At 36.4% G+C, this 22,547-nt stretch overlaps 1 protein-coding gene across 9 annotated transcripts in view; it reads right to left on the reverse strand.

Annotated features, from left to right (window-relative positions):
* Positions 1 to 22,547, reverse strand: part of FAT1 (FAT atypical cadherin 1) — a 103,017-nt gene that overhangs the window by 12,860 nt on the left and 67,610 nt on the right. For all 9 annotated transcript variants that reach the window (XR_012580463.1, XM_074541424.1, XM_074541421.1 and 6 more), the window contains 11 exons: positions 21,435 to 21,710; positions 21,011 to 21,221; positions 14,437 to 18,504; positions 13,665 to 13,861; positions 12,158 to 12,311; positions 10,509 to 10,742; positions 8,882 to 9,271; positions 7,476 to 7,690; positions 6,935 to 7,072; positions 6,491 to 6,634; positions 3,897 to 4,094 (listed from right to left, as the gene is read on the reverse strand). Coding sequence is in view for 8 of the 9 variants with exons in the window: in XM_074541424.1 (XP_074397525.1) it covers positions 3,897 to 4,094; positions 6,491 to 6,634; positions 6,935 to 7,072; positions 7,476 to 7,690; positions 8,882 to 9,271; positions 10,509 to 10,742; positions 12,158 to 12,311; positions 13,665 to 13,861; positions 14,437 to 18,504; positions 21,011 to 21,221; positions 21,435 to 21,710 (6,225 nt within the window). In the remaining variant the exon portion in view is untranslated. The remainder of the gene's footprint in view (positions 1 to 3,896; positions 4,095 to 6,490; positions 6,635 to 6,934; positions 7,073 to 7,475; positions 7,691 to 8,881; positions 9,272 to 10,508; positions 10,743 to 12,157; positions 12,312 to 13,664; positions 13,862 to 14,436; positions 18,505 to 21,010; positions 21,222 to 21,434; positions 21,711 to 22,547) is intronic.

A 22,547-nucleotide genomic window follows, 5' to 3' on the forward strand; every position in this document is an offset into this window, starting at 1 on the left:
TAACGCTGAAAATTTAAAAAGCTTATATAAGCAGGCACACACAAACGTTTTCATTTCTCCCAAGATTAAAAGCCTACAGTGCTCTTATTAGCTGGAAATGCCAGGAAGCTATTAACACTGGTAGCAAATACAGAGGAAATGCACAGTAGCTGATTTCAGACAGCAGATGGTGCTTGAAGCTTTTTAATATCAAGCACAGAAACACTTTACAAACTTGAAATGAGTCATGCACTAGAAATGTACAACATGCTTCACTACAATTAGGAGGTAATCTGGAAGACAAAGTAAATGTACCGTGCCAAACAGAACTTCAAAAGGAAAAAAATGCATGCAGAAAATTAATTATGTTGCCTTTCATGATTTTTGGTCACAGGAAAACAAGAGGTGGGTATCTGTAGTGCTATTTGCTTCAGACAGTTAATCAACTGTCTTTAACTGTATCAGCCTAATTCAATTTTAAATCCTTTTGAACACCCTATTCTCCACCCCTTTTGCACAAAGACATACACTGCTGGTGTACAAGGACAGTAAAAAAAGAAGAGCGGAAAAGTGAGCTAAGAGCATTCCCTTGGGTTCACGTTTTTCTTTCTATTTCTCACCTCTTATTTCCCACTACTTTTTCCAGAACGCACTCTCAGTTACTGAAAGTGACACTGAAGAAATTAGTTAAAGAAGAATCAGAGATGTGAAGGTACAGAGAGGATATACAGGGCTCAGAAAGCAGAAGATATTCTGCATTGTTTAAAAGATTTTGCAATAATTTTACAGAGTACACTTTGAAGATCTATGTGGAGAGGCTGCTTTGGTTTTTTTTAATACAAATTCAAGCAAGAGGAGTAACTCCAGGCACAAGATTATCTGTGGATGGGCACATAAACGTGGCATTTTTAAAAGGTAATGTGTGTCTCCTAGAACTACGTCTTCATCTGTTTCTGTTAATTCCAAAAGACAGGCATGGCTAGAAACTTGTCCTCCAGTTACCCAAATAAATAATGAGAGCTTTAGCTCAAGTTGGCAAAGTTTTGTTTTGCCTAGATCTCTGCCTGGAAACAAGACAAGGCAGGCAGTTTAGCTACAGAAGAAATGCCAAGGGAAACCAGAAAAGGCTCAAAAAAAACCCAGACAAGCAAAATTATAACAAATGGACAGCAAGTAGAAAAGAAGAGCCCCAGGAGAAATGGTTTTTCAAGAGTGCAGATATTTAAAAATGTGCTGTGGTTTTAAACTGAAGACTTCAGAGTGTGGCACAAAGGACTGCATGACTCATAGCTGAAGATTTCGCACACTAATGCTGTGAGACATTTGTTAATGGATAATCTATTTCCTTTGGAGAGAGCACAAGCAAATACAACTGGCATGCCCATATAAGGTGACCACTGGGGAAAAAAAAAATCCTTATTTCTATTAAAATGACAAAAGTAAAGTCTTTTGGAGGTAGTGAGTGAGTAGAGTGCATATGGGGAAAGTTTGTGTAGTTTTAGTGGGTTTTTTTTTAGTTATGAGTTTTTTCAAATGAAAGTATGCCTGTAAATTAAAAACATCACTAGTTCTGCAATCCCTTCAAAAAGCAACTAAGGTGAAAGCTGTCAATATTGAAAAGCACACCAGTAAAGGTCAGCTAAAAACTGATAATGGGTATCAAGAGTTTATACACAGCCATTAACTTGTGATTTTCAAGATCAAAATGCAGAAATAAAACATAATGCAAGCTTGAGAAAATGCCTTCCTACAGACTTTAAAGAGTATTATTTTAAAGGAAGAGAGGAAGAATAGTTTTCCTCAACAGCCTTGTCTATAATTTTGTGTGTATCACTGGAACTAGAATCTTGTGATAGGGAAATGCTAGTTTTAGTCTTGGATGCCTTCATACCCATATGTTGTAAGATAATAGCAAATAATAGCAGTATGTCTATTAAAAAAAGCTAGCAAAGTGTAAAACGACAAATGGCAATTAAAAGACAGTGATATTCAAGAATCCAGTCAAGAAGCTTGGAAATCAACTGATTAGACAGGTCCAAAATACTGACAAAAAGAGGCACATTAGTAAAGTCTGCTTTAATGATTTACAGTCTCTGAGAAGTCTTTGCACTAAATGAGTACATTTGTTTTAAGACACTTGTTTAGCTACTGGATGCCATTGAAAGAGCCCATATTCATTTCCTAATAAAAAAGCACTTTTCAGCTACTGTGCTGAAGACAAGATAGCTGAAGTACTGACAGGCTGTTTACAAGCAGACTAGACACCAGAAAGTGTCTTAGAAATGAAAGAATTGCAAGATTACACCCAGAGGAAGATGTTAGACAGGCATCTCACACTTAAAAAAAGCTAGGCACATCAGGAAGGGCCAAAGCTGCAGTTAAATCATGAAATGCAACAAAGTCAGTGTTACAGTCTATACAGAACAAATTTAATACAGAACAAATGTACATGCATTTATAAGAATACATTTAAAAAGCAAAATAAATAGAAATTAGTTACCGTTAGAGAAGATCTAAAGGAAAACATATGACTCTTGCACTACACTGATACCACATACAGGAAAAATACCCACAAACAAAAAGGTGACTTTGGGGGAATTGGCATATCACTATTGAGGAAAAAATGGCTAACAGAGGAATAATATACCTTCCCCCATTTTCAACCCTATTCTTAAACCATAAACTACGAAACTATATCTGTCCTTATATTGATGGCTCCTGGATACTAACACTTCAGTGACTCAAACAGCAAATTACAATATCTCTGTGAATTTTTTCTTCTTTCCCCAAAGAAAATAGACTTTGTGTAAATATGTTACAACTATCCCAATGTGGACAGAATTCAGCATGCACTCTTATAAACAGTATTACTTGAAAATACTGCAACTGAATGCTTATTCATAAATTATCTGCAATAGTATGCATAAGAATAATGTGGAAATTAAAAGAAATTCCTTATGTGAAAATGAAGGTAAGAATTTTTCTTAAAACCTGAATCTGGAAATGAAGTTTAAGAATTAAGAGCATCTACATTTAGCCTATTAATCTTTAGTCCTCTGTTCCTAGCTGCTTAATTTATAACTGAATTTAAAAGGACTAGATAAGATTAAAACAATTGGTTTGAACTTTTCTCACGCTAGGTTACAAAAAGTATTTGAGAGAACTTAGCTAGTTTAATGTAACCTTGGACATGGTCTGGTCTTTTTGCACAACAATGACACATGTAGCAAATATTACAGCACATCAGGGTTATTTTTTGAATTTTATACTGTGGCTTCCACTGCAGGATCCTGAGATCACAAACAACTGCACTGCAAGTTTCAATTCTATGAAAAAACATCTACCGAAAATAGTATGAAAAAAGGTCCAAACTCAAAAAAAGATGTTTTCAATTGCCATTGAAAAAAGAATGTGGCACTACAGGAAAATTTTCCATTATTGCTGTGTTGTGCAACATCCTTGCTTTCATCATGTGAGTTTAGTCCAGCACACAGCTTCAAGGGTCAAAACGATAGCAGCAAGAGGAATTCTGCAGGCAATAGAAAATGGCTCAAGGGACTTGTCCCCTGCTGGTTTTTCAACATTCCAACCAGGAGGCAAAGGGCTTATTAAGACCACTCACCCAGTTAACATTTCACTTCACCTTACTTCTAAATGTGAGTTTAACTGATCTTCCCATTACATCTGTGTAGATTAGTATTTAAACCAACAGATTTTGTCTCTGAAGAAATGGACAAAATGGGACATGCCTCAAATGACTACTTGGCATGTCAGGATGGGGACATGCCTCAAATGACTACTTGGCATGTCAGGATCTCCTACCAGAATGACAAGTGGTGGAGTGAACACGAGTGGGAAAAGTTAATCAAATACTTACAATGCAAAACAGTAAGAGGAACATGACAGAAGCATCTTACCTTGACATGAAGCAAATAGTGATCTCTCACTTTGCGATTCAGCGCAGCGCTTGTGGTCAGAACTCCCTGCTGGGTAATCTGAAAAGTTCTCTCTTCATTTCCAGTCAGGATGGTGAAGAGAAAAGGAGGGCCGTTGTGAGAAGAATCCCTGTCTGTCACCACTAGCTGCAGCACACTGAATCCAATAGGTTTATTCTCCTATAGATATATAACACACATTGGTTTTGTTATAATTGAGGCTATGGTCTGATGCTGATTTCTTCCTTGCAACAGAAACCCCAAAAAATTACTGTCAAACCAGTTAATCGGTACAAGAGAAATCAGAAAGACAATACTGCTTCAGGGAAACTACTACCCTCTGAGATTAAGACTCAAAAACAGTAAGAGGAGAAAGGCATTCTTTTTTTAACTTAGTATTGTATTTTTAAAGGTAGCTCAGCCTTGACACTTTACATTTTCCACTTCTGGTCTGAATTAGTATTACTGTAGCCTAATTACCAAGTCATCAAAGATTTGAAATTTAGAGAAAACACCTGTTAAGAATAATCTAATGCCTTTGTAGGGAGGACTAGAAAAATACACGCCTCCATCTGACCCCTTGTGCCACTAATTAAGAGTTCTGCCTACAGCTGTGGCTGCTAAAGGCACTATCCAGTTAAAATATGAAACCCAGGTTTTAAAATTTGCATCATAAAATCCCTTCAAGTTTGCATCACGCGGATGTCTGAGGTTTCAAAGACACTTCACATATGTTGGCTTATCACATACGTTACACACATACATATAACCTTATCTGACACTTGTAACTCCTCTCCCAGAATACTTGTGCTCTACTGTATCAGCCAGATTTCTCTATATACATACTTATTAGAAAAGCAAGAAAAGTAGAAAACTTATTTTGAAGTACAACAATAACAAAATGCTATCCCTTTCACAAATCTAAAAACTCCTGATAACCATACTCTGTTTCTGAGAGAGTAAGTCAATTTAGCTATCAGATACTGCAAAAAGCTGAAGCTTTTTCCCTTTCAGCAAAACAAAGACCATTGCTTTAAAATACAAATATTTACAGCTGGACATCCAAAGTAATTTGACTTTCCTAAAAGCTAAGCACATTTTCTACTGTGTCCAAATATATCCATCTCAAATACAAAAGGAAATGTACATCAGCATTCTTGGGAAACTCCTCCAACTTTTTCTCTGCTACCTTCAACTAGGGCAGGCCCATATGAATGAACTATAAAACAAGAGATCTTCCTCTTTAATTAAGGGAAATGGTACATCCATTGGCTACACAGTCTGAAGTTTAAGTGAAATATTAAATAACATTTATTTCAAGAAAGACTATAATAGGGGAAAAGCAGATTCATTTGGCAGCACACAAACATGAATCTGGAATCTGTTGGTTTGGGTTTGGTTTTTTTATTTGGTGGGGTTTTTTTTTTTTTTTTTTTTTTTTTTTTTGTGGGTTGTTTTGTTTTTTTTTGTTTTGCTTTTTGGGGTTGGTTTTTTTTTTTTTTTTTGGTTGGCTGGGTTTTTTTAAGAACAATATCCAGGACATCTTATTTGCATACTGGGTGCATATTGTACATATTCACTTTGTCCTGTTTTGGAAAGCTGCCTTTACAAATGATGCACACTTGTCTCAAACACAAGTGGTATGTTAGGATGGCACAGTGCATCAGGTAGCTGTGTGATCCTCACAGATCTACTGCACCAGGCCAGGAAACAGCAGAGGGACACAAGGGACTGAGCTCATTTACATTACTAGTCTACAAAGGTCTTAGTGCAATTCCTTTGTTGACTTCCATTTATTTCTTCTTGGATTCAGGAAGACAAGAAGTATAGATGCTGATCCTGCTGTCTTTGCTTTAGCAGTTTTCTGGATCAGGCAAGTACATGCCAGACCCTTGACAACGTGGCCTACGGCTACCATTCGACAGTGTAAAATTAGTCAAAGGATTGGTATGCAGCCATATGAAATTCCACTCTTGCTCTAACTGCTGCTGATCCCAGAGGAGGCCAGTGGGAATTAGGGCTTAACCTGATGCCATGGTGCAGAGCACTACGTTCATAGTAACAAGGACCTAAAGGATCTTTCTCTAAGCAGTAACTCATAAGACTAAAAAGAAATAGGAAAACTATAATGTATTTTAACATCCCTGCATGATTCTAAGATTGTTCTGTGCATAAAAGGAATTTATAATACATAGACACGTACACACACAAGGAATCAGAAGAAGAACCCAGAGAGGTTATGCAGTTTCCCTCACTGTAAATATTTGAGAACATTCTGGACTCAATCCTGTGTCCAGGACTGGACTCAATCACGTGCTCTAGGATGAGCCTGCTTTAGCAGGGAGGTTGGACCACATGACTCACTGTGGTCCCTTCCAACCTCACCCATTCTGTGATTCTTACAACTTGCAATGTAAGTTTCTACATAACATGCAAACAGGAATTTTAAAACTCTCAACACTTATTTGATAAGCAGTCTCACTGGAGACCTTAAATAATTAAAAATACAGAAAAATTCAAGTCACAAATTTGCAGTCCAGTAACACTGATTTAATTACTTCACTAGTTGCATTTACCTGGATGATAACACTATAGTTTCCTTTTGAGAACACTGGAGGATTATCATTTACATCAGAAACATCAATGTTTACTGTAGTTGTGTTAAGTTTAGGTGGACTTCCATTATCTGAAGCTTGAACTGTCAAGGTATATCCTGAAATCTAAAAAAATGAATAAAAAAAATTTAAAAACATTTACTGAAGAGGAATAAAGTAACAAACTCACATTTTGTTTTATGGAAGAATTATTTTAGCACAACCCCCAGTAAAGCTTTCCTTCATATATTTAATCCTTTCTTTTCCTCCCAGAAGTACTGATATAAACAGATGCTTGCACTTTACTATAGAAATATTAATTTTGGAACATGAAACAGTAATTTAGAAATAGAGTAAGAAAATGGTGGTCATCAATTATGTATAGGTAAATTAATCCCAGCTGCCTTAAAACCACAAAAAACTCACCTTTTCTCTGTCTAGAAGCTTAGTCACTTTTATTTCACCTCTGGTAGGGTCAATTGTAAAAGGATTTCCTTGATTCCCATCTATGATTGTGTAGTGAATGTGGTTGTTGGAAGGTCCATCAGCATCATCTGCCATAACCTAAGGGACATTACAGTCTCAGTTAAAACAGGTTGAAAGAGACTCTAGCATCTCTCAGATAAACTCACCCTGAAGATGAGCTCCTTTGGTCTAACAAATTTCATAGTTCACAAGAGAAATGCCATCTCAATACAGTATACTAACATAATTTAATTTCCTGAATTTCTTCTGGAAGTTAAGTCATGGTCTCATGAGGAGAACATAAACATATCACAAAATATTATCTACTTCCCCACAGCATCTCAAGTCCCTAATTCTGAAACTTTTTCAAAGTAAATTTTCCATTCATTCAGTGGCAAACATCTATTCATTGATGTTAACCTTCAAATCAATACTTATTCCTTCAAGAATGAAAGCATGTCCATCATGGCAGAGTATTTCAAAGTGAGAAACCAATACGTACTGTAATAACTGATTGTTCAAGCATAGCATCTTCACTGATTACTGCAGTGTAAGTGTCTTGGCTAAACACTGGAGAATTGTCATTGATATCCGTGACATTAATATTCACTGTTACAACATCACTTAATGAAGGTGTGCCTCCATCTGTGGCTTCCACTGTCAGGTAGTACTCATGAGAACTTTCATAATCCAAACTCTCAATGATAAAAATGGCTCCTAGGGAAGAAGAAGAAAAAAAGCCTCAAACTCTGCTACTTCTGTACTATTATGTGTTGCAAATTTTTATTTTGACCTGAAAAAAACTCAGCTTCTTCAGGGCTTGATTTGTCACTGTAAAGCTAGAGCTACCCGTGAAATGATAATGCTTTACACACGAAAGTAAAGTTCCTGCCATTACCACAAAAGATTCACAGTTTAAAACAACTAGGCTTACCTTTTGTAATGTGAGTTTTTAACTGACTAGTTAAGATAGTGCAGTCCCTAGCATACAAATTGGTTTGCTGGATGAGTTTTTCTGGAACCTTTTTATTCCTTTCAAATATACGAAGTTTATCTTCCATATCTTAGTACCAGCATGTCCACTGGAAAAAGCAGAATTGTAATTTCCACTACACTAGTACAATTAACTACTAAACTATTTAACTAACGACTAAAAGTCAATTAAAATTAACTTTCGGGTAGAAATCTTATTAAAAACAAAACCAAAGATAAAAAACCCAAACCCAAGCAACTTTGCAACAAATTAGCTCTAGAAAAAGAACTATATAAGTAAACAAAACTAAAATTGAGGTGTTTATTGATTTTTAACAAAGAATTGTCAATAATAGGAAAAAATTCTCAACATAACCTAAATAGTCCCTGAGACTAAATCTGACTATCATACAAGCCTAAAATCTCCACTGTCATGCTGGACATATGGTTGAACATAATATTCCAATTCCAAGCTCTCTTTAATGCCATATCAAACTTCTCTAGGATTACTGCCTTTGTGGACCAATGACTAGTCTTCCCAACCAATTTTATTTCTAATCCTTCTTTTGCCAAGCCTGGCCATTCCTTCTGACTACATACCTTTTGTGGAAAGACTATTATGTTTCTCATTACAGATCTATGTCTTTCCACCTGCCTGCCCCCAGAGTAGGGAATTTCCAGTTAGGAAACCCTTATAAATGAACCTAATCCAAGTAATAATCCAATAAATAGAAGCAACAAATAAAGTTCCTATTCTACATTTTACGCATTCCTCTAGTAAGCTTGCTGGTAAAATGGGTGGAAAGACAGCAGCAGCAACTTCTCAGCTGGGATGAAGCACACAGACTGCACATAACCTGGCTCAACTATGGAGGAAGTCAGTATGGCATGGTGCTTGCTTGGCCACAAGTAATATTCACAGTTGCAGCCTGTTACCTGTTGTTGAATCGATGCTGAATTTTCCATGTTCGTTCCCACTGACTATTGAGTATGTGATTTCAGCGTTGGCTTCAATGTCTCTGCTTGCAGCATAGATCTGGAGAACTTCAGTTCCAACCAGAATGTCCTCTGACACACTTGCACTATACTCCCTATGCTCAAATACGGGTGGATTGTCATTAATATCCAAAACAGAAACTATAAGACTACTTGTTGAAGACAGCCTTCTAGGTAAGCCTTCATCTGTGGCCTTCAAAGTTAATGTGTACACGGCTTGTAATTCCCGATCCAAAGGCTTCTCCAAACGAATGATTCCAGAGAATTCATCAATAGAGAACTGCCCCTCTGCAGAGTTCACCAGCGCATAATGGATTTTACGGTTCAACCCTGCATTTTGAAAGAAAATTTCAAGTATGAAGCAGCCATTAAAATACACAACAACAGAATAATCCATCTGATAGCTATGAAAATAAGACATGCATGCTAAATATTATCATTCATGTTAAAAGTGCATTTCAGAAAGAGGTAAAGTCTTTTGTGAGGGGTAGAATTACTTCCAAAAAATCATTAAGCTAACACTTCACTGCAACGATTTTCTGTCATACAGAAAACATGAACCATGGTTCTGCTTCAGTTGTAGCACTAGTTAATACGAAACAATTGTTAGTATAAATGTAATTATAACTTTAGAACAAAAGAATCTGCTTACCAAGCTTATAATAACAGAGGAGGATATGGGAGAGTTAGGTTACATCAATTAACTAGACTCCAAGCTCTTTATTTAGGAATCGTGCCCCAAAACTAACAAGAGCATAATTTCTAGCACCATTTCTTTATAAAACAAACAAAAACCTTATAGATTTTAGGGGCAAGTATTTTGGTCCCCCTGCCTCAAACACTGGTGAAGTATGAAAACAACTATCTGTTACCTTTCAAATGAGCAACCGAACTTTATCATAGCACAGAGCAGGTAAGCTGTTTTAGAAAACTGAGACAACTATTCATTAATACTATTTGATTAAGAAACTGATAAAATGTGGAAATCACATCCTTAAATGCTGTTTTGTTCCTTACAACATAGTCTATGAGCAAACTCCTTCTGACATCATTTTTAGTTCATGTTCACTTAATATTTGGAACTGAACAATGAAGGCAAAGAGACAGTAAAAATCAACACCATATACATAAAGCCACAGTTGACCAGTGTTCTCTTGATGGTATAGTCATCAGTGGCTGGCCTGAGAAGCACAAAAATCCATGAATGCCCATTTACACAAACAGACATGGCTTGATAGTCCTATTACTTCATCAGGAGTAAAAGGATGAACCTAATCGATCATAGCATTAACACCTTACGACAGTTAAAATTCTCTACATTTTGTCTCTCTCCCCTCTCCTCTTTTTTACAAAGACACCATAGGGATGTCTCCCAAGCTATTCACACATGAAAGTCAGGTGTTAAATGATTTAGTAGACCAAAATATATCTTTCAGGAGTCTAATCCTGAATGGTATTGAACATCTGTCAGCTCTACTGAAACACTTGACACCTCTCAGGATAAAACTAAAGAAATAATACTGTAACTCTGAGAACATGACAAAAGTATCAGTCAAAGAATGCATACCTGCATCTGCATCTGTTGCCTGCACTCTTGTCAAAAGGGTTCCAGGCTCTGTGTTCTCAAATACTGTAATGGAGTAACTGTCAGTTGTAAATTCTGGGGCATTATCATTCACATCTTCCAGAGTTAGGATAATGTTAGCTTGGCAGAATCTTCCTCCTCCATCTGTGGCTTTCACTAGAAGATGATAAACTGCTTGCTGCTCACGATCAAGTGACATTAATGTTTTCAGTTCACCTACAAACAGCATAACACATTAAGCTGATGCAAATTGCAAGGCTTAAGTACCCCTAAACATGTTTTCCCTTAAAGTCAGAATAGCTAAACAACAATTTTCTCGTTTACAGTAATTTCATCACTGGCTAAATCAACAGCTGTACTGTATTAATGAACTCCACTTTGGGCAAAACATATAAGTGACCTGCCTTGTGAGTCTGAAAAGATTAAGAACTAAAACACTTTATTTTTTCCTAATGCTCTTGAAATAGAAATTAGCTAAACTCTCTGATAGTGCAGAGAGACAATGTGTATACATGCAAAAATCCATGTGTGTTTGTGCAAAGTGAATTTTAGAACTCTGGGATTAAAAAAATGCAAGGTTAAATCCATGTCTGGTTTTTCTCAGCTATTTAGTTGTATTCCTTCCATAGGTATTGGTAATTCCTCCTCTAACATTTCATGTATAAATGCAGCTATTCACAATGAGATCTTAACTGCTACTACAGACAAATCTGTAGACCTCTAACACATACTTTCTTTCTAAAGTGACAGAAAACATGAGAGGCCACTACTATGTGTAATCGTTGTCACCTTATAAACAGGTCAAAAAAACCATTATGAAACACTTTTTATGAGTATTCTAGCCCTATCAATTCTCAATTTATGTAACACAGTAGCACATCACACAGGTGACATTCAAAGCCAAAAATACACGTCAAACCCATGAAATAAGGTCCTTCTCATTTATTTTGTCACTGAAGTTTTCTAATCTCTTCTACTTGCATTACATTTTTGTATTCATCTTATTCTATTTTTTCTACACTGTTTACTTTCCTACTGCTTGTCTACTACAGCCTGCACAGTACAGGATTTTGGCAATAGTGTAATACAAAACACACAAATGCCATGAAGACCAAAGTGAAGCAAGTTAAAAGTTGATCTCATTTATACTTTTGAGTTAATCTCATTCCAATAAAGCTGGGGGCACTTCTGGTGTTTGCTATGGAAAGGAAATTTGTTGCTCCATCTAACCTCATCCCATTTAATTTTCCAAAACAAAAGATGGCAAAGAGAATCTGAATGAAGATATTTCACAGCTACAAACCATTATTGCTGCTACTACAGTGAGTATAAAAAGAGCAAAATTTATGGCCTACTTTTATTCCAGTCACTTCAGCATGGAAGTTTCTGGCTTCAGGGCAATTACCCTGTTTATGCTTTAGCTCCTCATAAATTAAAACACTTGCCTTTTGCCAGAGTTTATTCAATATATTATTAGTACTTGTGTAGTAGAAATTCACATAAACCAATGTACAGTAAACCAACTCGTAGTGGAAAGTTTTAACAACTGACATTTATATCTTCATGCAATAGCAAAGCATTTTATAAAATGAGGTGACTGGAGTCTTGTATACTGTATAAAGTATTATTACCTGTGTCTGGAGCAAGTCTGAATTTTTCTGCTCCTGTGCCATGCAGTGTGTAAGTAATTTCTGCATTGGAACGAATATCTGCATCTGTAGCAGACACCTGCATTATCAGCTTGCCAGGAAGGGCATCTTCAGGAACTGAATCAGCATATAAAGTCTGCAAGATTTCAAAGTTACAGTGAAAAACTAAACATATGAAGTAAGCAAAACTTGGAAAGGGGAGGGGAAGAAGGAATGATAGAGGAAATAATATTCTGTTTGAATGTCTGGTAACATATCATGCGAACCAGAGGAGGAAATAACTTAAAATTAAAAGAACTTATGATTTTCTAATTAATTACTTCACATCTATTTGATTATTCAGAAAGGTATTTAATACTGCAGCTATAGGGATTTTTGAACATTAGTGCATTGCTCAGATCTTGAAACACTTGTAACTAATAATGAAATAAATAAACTAATAATGAAATGTGTTCCCAAAATAGGAGTTACAAATTTTTGCTAATTTCATTTTTCTCTCTTTTGGTGGATCATGTTTTCTAGGTCTGTCCCAATCTACAAGAAATTGATAGCTGCCCTTTTAATGAGACAAAAGCTTCTAGATTAAATTAAAAATAAGAAAAAGGATTCAGAATTTATTGGCACTAAGCACTCTTAGTGCTTAGCCCAACCATGTCAGGAATGTGCATTACAGTAGAAGCACTAAGCCTTGTAACAACAATATTAACAAAGGGGAAAATAAAAGGAAAAAAAGCTAAAAATACTAACTTGCCAGTCTGTGTATAACTGCAACCATTTACACAGAAGTAACCAACATAAACATCAAGTAAGAAAAAGAATCCTATATCACTGTGTACTTGTCCTTCCTAGTACAAGTGAAGATTTCAACCCAGTAATAAGAAATCTGTGTTCAACTATGAAAAATACAATAGAGGCAGCAACATATTTTGCAGGGGCTATCTTACTGAGTTTTTCCATTCCTTATTTTTCATGTCCATTTTTGCAGACTATAAAAATCTGGTACGGTAGACAGCTTTGTAATAAGACAACATTTATGGCTTACAGATTTTTGGTGTTGTTGACTGCAATTGCAGAGTTATGTTCCACTATTTTCAACTCTTTTATCACAAGAAATACATATTTCAACTAAGAAATGGGATTCAGCTTTCTTTAAAACTTTGCTTCTTTCATAAAACAGAGCATATAAACAATTATGGCTACAGCTAAAAAGAATTCTTTTTGGAAAAAAATTAACATAGGAGAAATGTACTACAATTCTTCTTGTATCTCTCAAATACCCACTGAATGTCAATGAATTGTCTTTGGATTTTTAAACAATCTGTCTGTGAAGTATCTTTTATTTAACAGCAATCTATCTTAGTAGTCCAAATTTTGTTACTTGGTTTAAAAGGAACAGCTATTTGTCAGTCTCCTGAGAAGCAATTTCAGAGAAAATGTAAATTTTATGTATGAAAGCAGCTGGTAATGGAAGATACAAGACTCTGCCTACCTTTTCACAAACAGGGCTATTATCATTAGCATCAAGGACTTTAACCTCCACCACAGCTTTAGCTGCAAAGGTCCCATCAGTAGCTGTAATATTTAGAAGATAATTATCCTTTTCTTCCCTGTCCAGAGGCTTTTTGACATAGACCTTCCATTCATTTTGTAAATTTTCAATAGCAAACTGTCCCAAAGGATCACCTCCTGAAATATAAAAAGAAATACTATTACTCTATCAAAATTAGGGTATAGGGAAAAAAAAAAAGAAAGAAAAAAGCAGGCATTTTCTGCGGCTTTATGAGGAAACAGCTTCATTTCCCAGGTAGAAATTGTCAGTAGATGCTCATACAACCAATTCAGCTGTGGCCAACAAAATCCATAAAAATTAATTTAGAAATTAATGTGGCATTATAGAAAACATTATATCATGACATACACTAGATAATAAATAAATAAATAATAAAATATTCCACTGGAAATTAATAGCCTATTATTATGTGAATTTAACTGCATCTCTAATCTACATAGTTTTTTAAATAAAATTTGATATATAAATAATATATAGAGAAAGGCAACTTAAGCAAGGCACACATGAAACAAAGCCAACTAAAATTCATTTTTCCACTGAAGTTTTTAATATTCATATTAAGACACATCCATTCTTTCTTTGCAGCTCTATGGTTTCAAACACTTTCCAATCTCTTCAACGATTAAGCAGTATCTCCCATCATTCCAGCACCACTCAAACAGTTATTCTGACATTACCTAAAAAGACTTACCTGTTATGTAATAAAAGACTTGTCTATTGGTTTCTTCTGTATCAGCATCTGTTGTACTCAGGATGGCAATTACCCCACCAGGAGGGTCATCTTCACTGACTGTTCCCTTATAAATCTCTGCAGTGAACCGTGGAGGATTGTCATTCACGTCTGTGACAGTAACTTCAACCACAGCCATAGAAGACAGCTGGATTTTTTCCCCCCGGTCAGATGCAACCACTGTGATCTTGTATTTGTCTCGTTTCTCATGATCAAGTTCTTTCAGAGTGGTAATCCAGCCAGTTTCCATGTTTATGGTAAAAGATTCTATAATGTCAAGCTCTTGAGAAGGATCCAAGCTGTAAGTAACCTGCCCATTGAGTCCTGAATCTAAGTCAGTTCCTTTAACCTGTATGACTCGTGTTCCAGCTGGTGTGTTTTCTACAACGAATGCTTCATATGGGTTGGATTCCAAAATGGGTTTGTTATCATTTGTGTCTTTTACTTGAATGCTAACCTCTACTGAGGAAACAACATTATAATCTTCATTTGCATACTGTGCTTGAACTGAGAACTGGTACCACTTAGTTGTTTCATGATCAAGGTTCTTCTCAAGTTTCAACTCTCCAGTCTGTCGGTCAATCACAAAAAAGTCATCTCTGTTGCTTTCAGGAGTGTTCCCTTTAATCAGACTATATACCAAAGTCTGATTATGCTCTGCTTTGATAACATCTATCACAGTTCCAATTGGAATGTCCTCAGAGACAGTATAAGAATAAAATGGTTCTGAAAATTTTGGTGTAGGCACTTCTGGTGGGAGTATTCTAGCATAGACAGGAACAACTGACTCTTTCGGGGGGGACCCACCATCAATTGCTCTAACAAGGAAAGTAAGAAACTCATTTTCCAAACCAATTAACCTTTCTTTTGTAGTGATTATACCAGACAATGAATCAATTTCTAAATTCTCTTCTACGTTTTCAGACTCTGCTTCAATAGAATATGTGATGTCTGCATTTGTACCTTCATCAGCATCAGATGCCCAGACTTTAATGACCGAAGTACCCCGTGGAACATCAGTCCCGATGTTTACTTCATACTCTGTTGCCCGGAATTGAGGAGCATTATCATTGTCATCTGTAAGTATTACATTAACAGTACAGAAAGCAACTTTCCCTCCTGAATCTTTGGCCATTAAACTAATGGCAATTACTTTTTCTGCTGGAGTTTCACGATCAAGCTTTTCCGAGGTAAATATCTGCCCTCTCTCATTTGCATAAAATCTGTCTTTGGCAAAGTCATTTACTATGTGGTAAGTGATGTGGCCATGTGTACCAGAGTCTTCATCTGTTGCTTTAACCTCAGTAACCAAAGTATGCAGTGGAGCATTTTCAGCTAGTTCAACCTCATACTCATTCTGGCCGAAAACAGGACTGTGCATGTTAGCACTGATTACACTTATATGGACTTGGGCTGAGCTTCTGAAGACACCATCAGAAACCGACACATTAAGATTATAATGTGACTTCAGTGTCTGTCTGCGTAGGTTTGAGATGGTGATAATGCCAATTTTACTATCAATCACAAAATTCTTCTGATCATTGCCTGTCAGAATGGAATACTCCAGCTTGCCAACATCTGTACTATCAGCATCTGAGGCTTGCACACATGTCACAAAATGTCCTCGAGGAGCCAGTTCACTAATTTTGGCTTCATAAAGCAATTGGCTAAAAAGAGGGGGGTTATCATTGAGATCAGTTACATCCACAGTTACAATAGTATCACTACTCAAGGGCAGCATGCCACCATCTATGGCCCTTATTAGTAACTTGTGTTGCTTAATTTGTTCGTAGTCTAAAGTTTTTGCTGTAAGAATGAGTCCAGTGCTGCTATCTATGTGAAAGTAGTCATGACTTTCACTATTATCCTCAACCAAGTGATAGGAAATTCCCCTGTTGGTTCCAGAATCCGCATCTGTAGCGCTCACTTGTGCAACAGATGTTCCAACAACAGATGCTTCAGAAAGTGTTGCAATGTAAGACTGCTCTGTGAACACAGGAGGATTATCATTGATGTCTTCCACTATTATGTCTACAAACACATCAGCATGTGCCCCATTTAGGGAGTCAGTTGCTCGAACACTCAGTTTATAGGCTGGATGAGACTCAAAGTCAAGAGGGGCAACAACATTTATAACTCCAGTGTTGAAGTTGATAGTGAACTGATTGAAAGGATCTCCACCTGTGATGCTGTAAAACACCTTGAGTCCTTCAGGGCTGTTTGCTTGTACGTGTACCACAGGACTGTGGAGCTGAACGTTTTCTGGTATCTCTGCACTGTAGAAAGGCTTTTCAAACACCGGCATAGCTTTACTCATAACTGTAATTGGGACTGTAACTTCAGCTGAAAATGCAGGGTCTCCTCCATCTTTTGCCACTACTGTGACCAGATACTCCTTATTTAGTGTGTCTGGTTCAAACTTCTTCTTCAGGGAGATTTCACCAGTAGGATCAATTTGGAAATGTTCATGATGTTCTTTGAGATAGTAACGCACCTCTCCATTTTTGCCTGTATCTTTATCTACTGCTGTCACACGTTGAATAACATGGCCTGCTTCCGAGTCTACTTTAACAGCAGCATAATACGGAAGATTGACAAAAAATGGAACGTTATCATTTACATCTTCTACTGTGACTTTAACTACAATGTGTGCAACAACTGATGGTTTATTTTCCTCTGTCACTTCCACGACCACATCAAAAGATTCTTGCTGTTCACGATCAAATGGTATTCCTGTTGTGGAAAGGACTCCTGAAGTTTGGCTTATTTTAAATCTGCTGTCTGGATTTAGAATATGGTAAAACAAAGGCTTATTCATTTGATTCCCTATAGCAGTAACAACAGCTATTGTTTTTGCCTCTGTGGAATTCTCCTGCACTGTTGCAGAGTAAGAACTCTGTGTGAACTTCAGCTGGCTTGCTTTGCTTTCTTTCACATTAATTTTTACAGATGCAGTGCTTGCAAATCTGCCATCAGATGCTCTCACAGTTAATTCATATCTGCTTCTTAACTGAGTTGTGTTTTGTACTGTTATATCACCAGTCTTAGGGTTTATTGAAAATTTTTCTCCAATGTTGCCTTCAATAATGGAATAAATTAATTGGGAAAAAATGCCTGAATCTGCATCAGTGGCATTTACACTGATGACTTTCACGCCTTTATAAGTTGGAACCAGAAGGGATGTCTCATACAGCTCTCTTGAAAACACAGGAGGGCAATCATTGATGTCAATCACATAAATAGTAACATTAGCTGCGTATTCCGCATATAGACGTGGTATGCCTGTATCATGTACTTGCACTGAAAAGTGGAAAATATTTGTCTCCTCATAGTCCAGACTCATTACTGTCCGAATGGCACCAGTGCTAGAATCAATGGCAAAATACTGGCGGACAGATGGTTCAACAATTTGATAAACAAGCAAAGCATTAGATTCTTTATCAGCATCTGTAGCTCGAATTACTAATGGGATATTCTTGTCAGTCAGAACCACACTGTTAATTGAAGCTGATTCACTGATGAGTCCTGTATATTCAGCCTGCATGAAAATTGGTGCATTGTCATTCTCATCCCGAAGATGTACCAAAACTGTTGCATTACTGGACAAGCCAGCCATGTTTGTTCCTTGCACAGTAAGAGCATAAGAAGGCAAAGTCTCAAAATCAAGTATCTTCTGAGTAATGATGACACCTGAGTTGGGGTTGATAGCAAAGGCATCATCTGAATTACCGTCTTTTATTTCATAAACTACAGAAGACTGACTGTATGCTGTAACCATTCCAACAAAACTGCCAATGTTGGCACTTTCACTGATTTCTGTAGAATATTCTTTGGCAGTGAATTTTGGTGAGGCATTATCAGAAACTGTAACAAATATGCGCACAGAGGTCACTTCACTCATTGGAGGATGTCCTTTATCTGTAGCTTTTACCATCAGGTTGTATTCTTCCTGGTTACTACGATCTAATTCCTTTGCAATTTTAATCATACCCAAAATGGGATCAATAAGGAAGGAATTTCCAATATTCCCTGTGGAGAAAGAAAAAGCAATTAAAAAGGGGAATACAGAATTTAAGGGATGACTGCTTATTTAGCTCTATACTTAAAAAGACATAGATGGAACAGAGACTATGAGCAGACAGAACAGAGACTATGAAAATTTCTTAGTTTTGTTTGATAAACACTTGTTAGCCTGTCTGGAAAGTTTTCTGTAATCAAGAGCTGGCAGTACTTCTAACTTTACTTGTGGGAATACTGCGTAAAATATAGTTAGCAAAGCCATCCAGGACTTGAAAATTAATGCAAAAATTTTCCTTTAGCAAACTTAAATATCAACTGCAGCTGAAAGGAACTTATATTCAGAAGTTAACATTAGTGGAATAAAAGTTACATTTTATAATCTAAAACAACTGGAATGTTTTGGACAAGAAAAAAAGAAGGGTTGTAACAAACAATTGTGAATCTTAATTGTTTATACAAGTATTGTTTAAATGACTGATTCAAAACCAAACTTTTTAAATTGGACAAATAGTTACCTCTCTCTTAATTTCCTATTGATACACAGACAAGTTATTCCCTGGGACTGTATCAGAAGAAAAATAATGCCTGCTGAGAAGAACCAGCTGCCATTTAACGTAAACATTTGTTTGCTTCAAATTTTGAAATATACAGATGAACTACACTGCATACAAGACCCTGCTTATGAATAAAATATGCTAAGATTTAACATTCTACTAACCTAAAAAATGACATTATCAAAGCCATGATCTCAGCATGAAAAAAAATCTTTAAAAACTTCTCAGTTCTGCACACAAGTAGGCAAGAAGGAGGTTTTGTGTTTTGTTTGAGTTTTTTTCACTGTTGGTTCTTTTTGGTTGGGTATTTTCAGGTTTTTTACAGCAGACTCTAACAAAATGGCATTCTTAGAATATCCCATTACATATCTAAGCAGCCATTACAAGCATTTAAGGAATGTTCCGTCCATTTGCTTAGAATAGTAATTAAATTCTTTAACCTCCCAGTAGATCACCATCCTATAAAATAAAACTTACAGGTCTTACATTTACTCCTACAAAAACCTAGAAGAAAGGAACAGAACAGCATGTCACTTCATTCTAGACTGCAGGCACACACATTTTTTCTTGCCATTGTTTGGCATTCAGAAAACAAGACTAACAAAATGGGAAGGAAAGAGAAAAATTTCATGGATGTTGGTGCCTTGCTTAGTAAATGTCTTTCTAGAAACGTATTTCTAGAAATGACAGAAAAATCTCATGTAATTTAAGCAAGTTATGAGACACTCAAAACCATTCATTCTTGTCAGAGTATCATAACCACAGCTTTGTTTTAATACAGTGTTAAAGTGTGCTTTCACATGAAAACAGCACTTTGAGGAAATAAAGGAAAATATTTATAGTAAATAATTCCTATCCTTTACAGAGCAATTTATGTAAAATTAAAAAAAAAGCACATATCACTTTGCATGTAACAGAAAGTGAGTAACCTTTTGCCTTTTGTTGTCCTCTTTAATATATAGTCTCTTATGCTTTTTACTGGGATTTTTTATTTAAATTATTTTTTACCTTGAAAATAGTATTTCACATAAGGAATGAAATTTAAATAACTCTTTTTTTTATAGTCATGGTATCTACAAAACTCAGGACCTTGATAATGGCAAACATGTATTAATTCAGATTTAATGGACTGAATCAAAATCTACTTCTGTCTGGTAAGAGAACTCAATCCATGTCATCCTGATTTCTAATATTAAAAATTGCCACAATTTGAACCACATTATTGTAGGCAAGTTCAGAATGATGTACTGAGGTTAAAAATAAGGAGCAGTTCTCTTCTGGCCTGCAATCTGGAAGGAGTCTTAATGCCAAACTGACCAACTATTAAGGAATTTCTTAAACATTTTAATAAGCTAGAATAGCAGTCCCACTACTAAAATCAGCCACAGGGAAGTACAGAAAGCAACCCCTTCTTTGCTGCATCTATTAAAAAAATTACCTTAAAAGCTGGGATTAATTAGGAGTTTGGTACATGCATATTTAAGTTATTTTTGAGCTTCTTACCTCTGCATTATATTAAACACAAAAGCACTTATCTCAAGCTCTTACTCTATTCATCAAATCCTTGCTTTGCCTAAGCCACAGAAAATAAGACCGACAATATCAAAATAGAATGCAATTTTAGACCTGAATGGAATGATTTCTTACAGAAATTACAGATTCTGTAATTTCTAAAGAAATTACTCCTTTTGAGCATCCCAAGATGGCTTTTTCTTCCCCTACTACTAAAATATGCCAAATGTATTGAGAGGATAACATAAATAGCTAAAGGATGTAGATGAATATTTTTAATTTTCTTTTAAATACTCTGAGGCTGTGTCTTCAATACATCTCTCAGAATATGGCACATAAACCTGCCACACAAACTGTCTCCCCTTTTTCACAGATATGTTTCCACACGTCTACAGTTGAAAAACTACCAGCGACTTCAACAGACTGGAAATGTACGAAAGTGACTATACCTGATTCAATGGAGTACACAATTTCTGCATTTTTTCCTTTGTCCTTATCTAATGCTGTAACCTGGAGCACTGCTGATCCAACAGCTGCTGACTCATACACTCGTCCTTCATAGGCAGGGCTGGTGAACCACGGGGCGTGATCGTTCGTGTCGCTGACATTGACCACCACCCTGGCGTAGTTGCGCTTCACAGGAACATCTTGATCTCGGACCTGCAACAGTCAGCACATCACCAGGAATTACCACTGGAATTTCAGTAGCTCACCAGATACTAGCAGTAATTCATGGTGCAATCAGCCACAGAGTCAAAGACTGCGCAAAAATTGAAGGTACAAATAAGCGTTTGAATTATGGGGACAAACTAAAAGGACATTAAAAAGTATCTGCGTGTAACTCACAACAGAAGAAATCTCATGCGTACTCACCATTATTGTGAGAATATGCTGGTTCATGGTCTCATGATCCAGTTTTTCTGAGGTATAAAGGGAGCCAGTTGCAGGGTCCAGACGAAATTTCTTAAGACTAATGGGATCAGTGCTGCCTTGCATAGTGTAAATCAGTTTATTCTTCTCATCCCTGTCTGTGGCACTGACTTGCAGAATTTCTGTCTCTGGTAAGGTATCCTCAGGAATAACAACTTCATATTTTGAAGCAGAAAACTGAGGCCTGTGATTATTTGTGTCTATAACTTTGATGTACACCTGAAATGATACAATGGGAAAGGGAAAACATTGATGATATTTGGTAAAAATAAATGAAAGGAGGATATTTTATTAAAAATTAGACCATGATACTGAAGTAATAACAACTCAAGACAATTTTATTTTGCTGAGAGGAGGAGAGATTCAAGACGTGTAGGGAAGAAGAATGTCACGAAAGCCAAATCTGCCTCACCTTCCCCGAAGTCAAACAAGAAATCTATACAACCAGAAACATCTTAGATAAGACATCTTAAAGGGAATCATATTTGTCCAAAGGAAGACAAAAAAAAAAATTCCTTGCTAATTTTGGAATTAAAAATTTAAAATATACAATATGGATCCTAGAGTAGGTAAAAGTACTGCTTTGGGGTGCAAATTTACAATTTTAAGTGATGTTTTCTCAAGGCAGTGCATGCATAGTACTCCTCCTTGCCCTCACATGAAACCAGTCCTCTTTCAGCCCCTCACATCTGCAAGCCAAGACAAGAATAGAGAAGTGGTGGAATTGCCATAGAAGTGCATTATTTTGAAGAACTGTAGGTGGTTTTGTTTACTATTCTCTAGCAATGTAGCCCAATTTCAGCATAGCTCATTGGTCAACGACACGATTTCTCTGAAGTTACAGTTAAATTAAATCTGATGCTTCAATTTGCATCTTTGTATAATATTGCTCACTGGAACCACATGAGATCCCTGCAGCCCCACTTGCATTACACAGCACCAAAGTTTTGTATGAAAAGGGTGAGACAGACAGCCATCATCCTGTTCCTTCTACAGTGATAACATCAGACAAATAACATGAATGCAAAGGAGTTGGCAAGTAGACAGCAAAACTCC

Source organism: Zonotrichia albicollis, chromosome 5 (assembly GCF_047830755.1).
Source record: "Zonotrichia albicollis isolate bZonAlb1 chromosome 5, bZonAlb1.hap1, whole genome shotgun sequence".
Taxonomy (NCBI): Eukaryota; Metazoa; Chordata; class Aves; order Passeriformes; family Passerellidae; genus Zonotrichia; species Zonotrichia albicollis.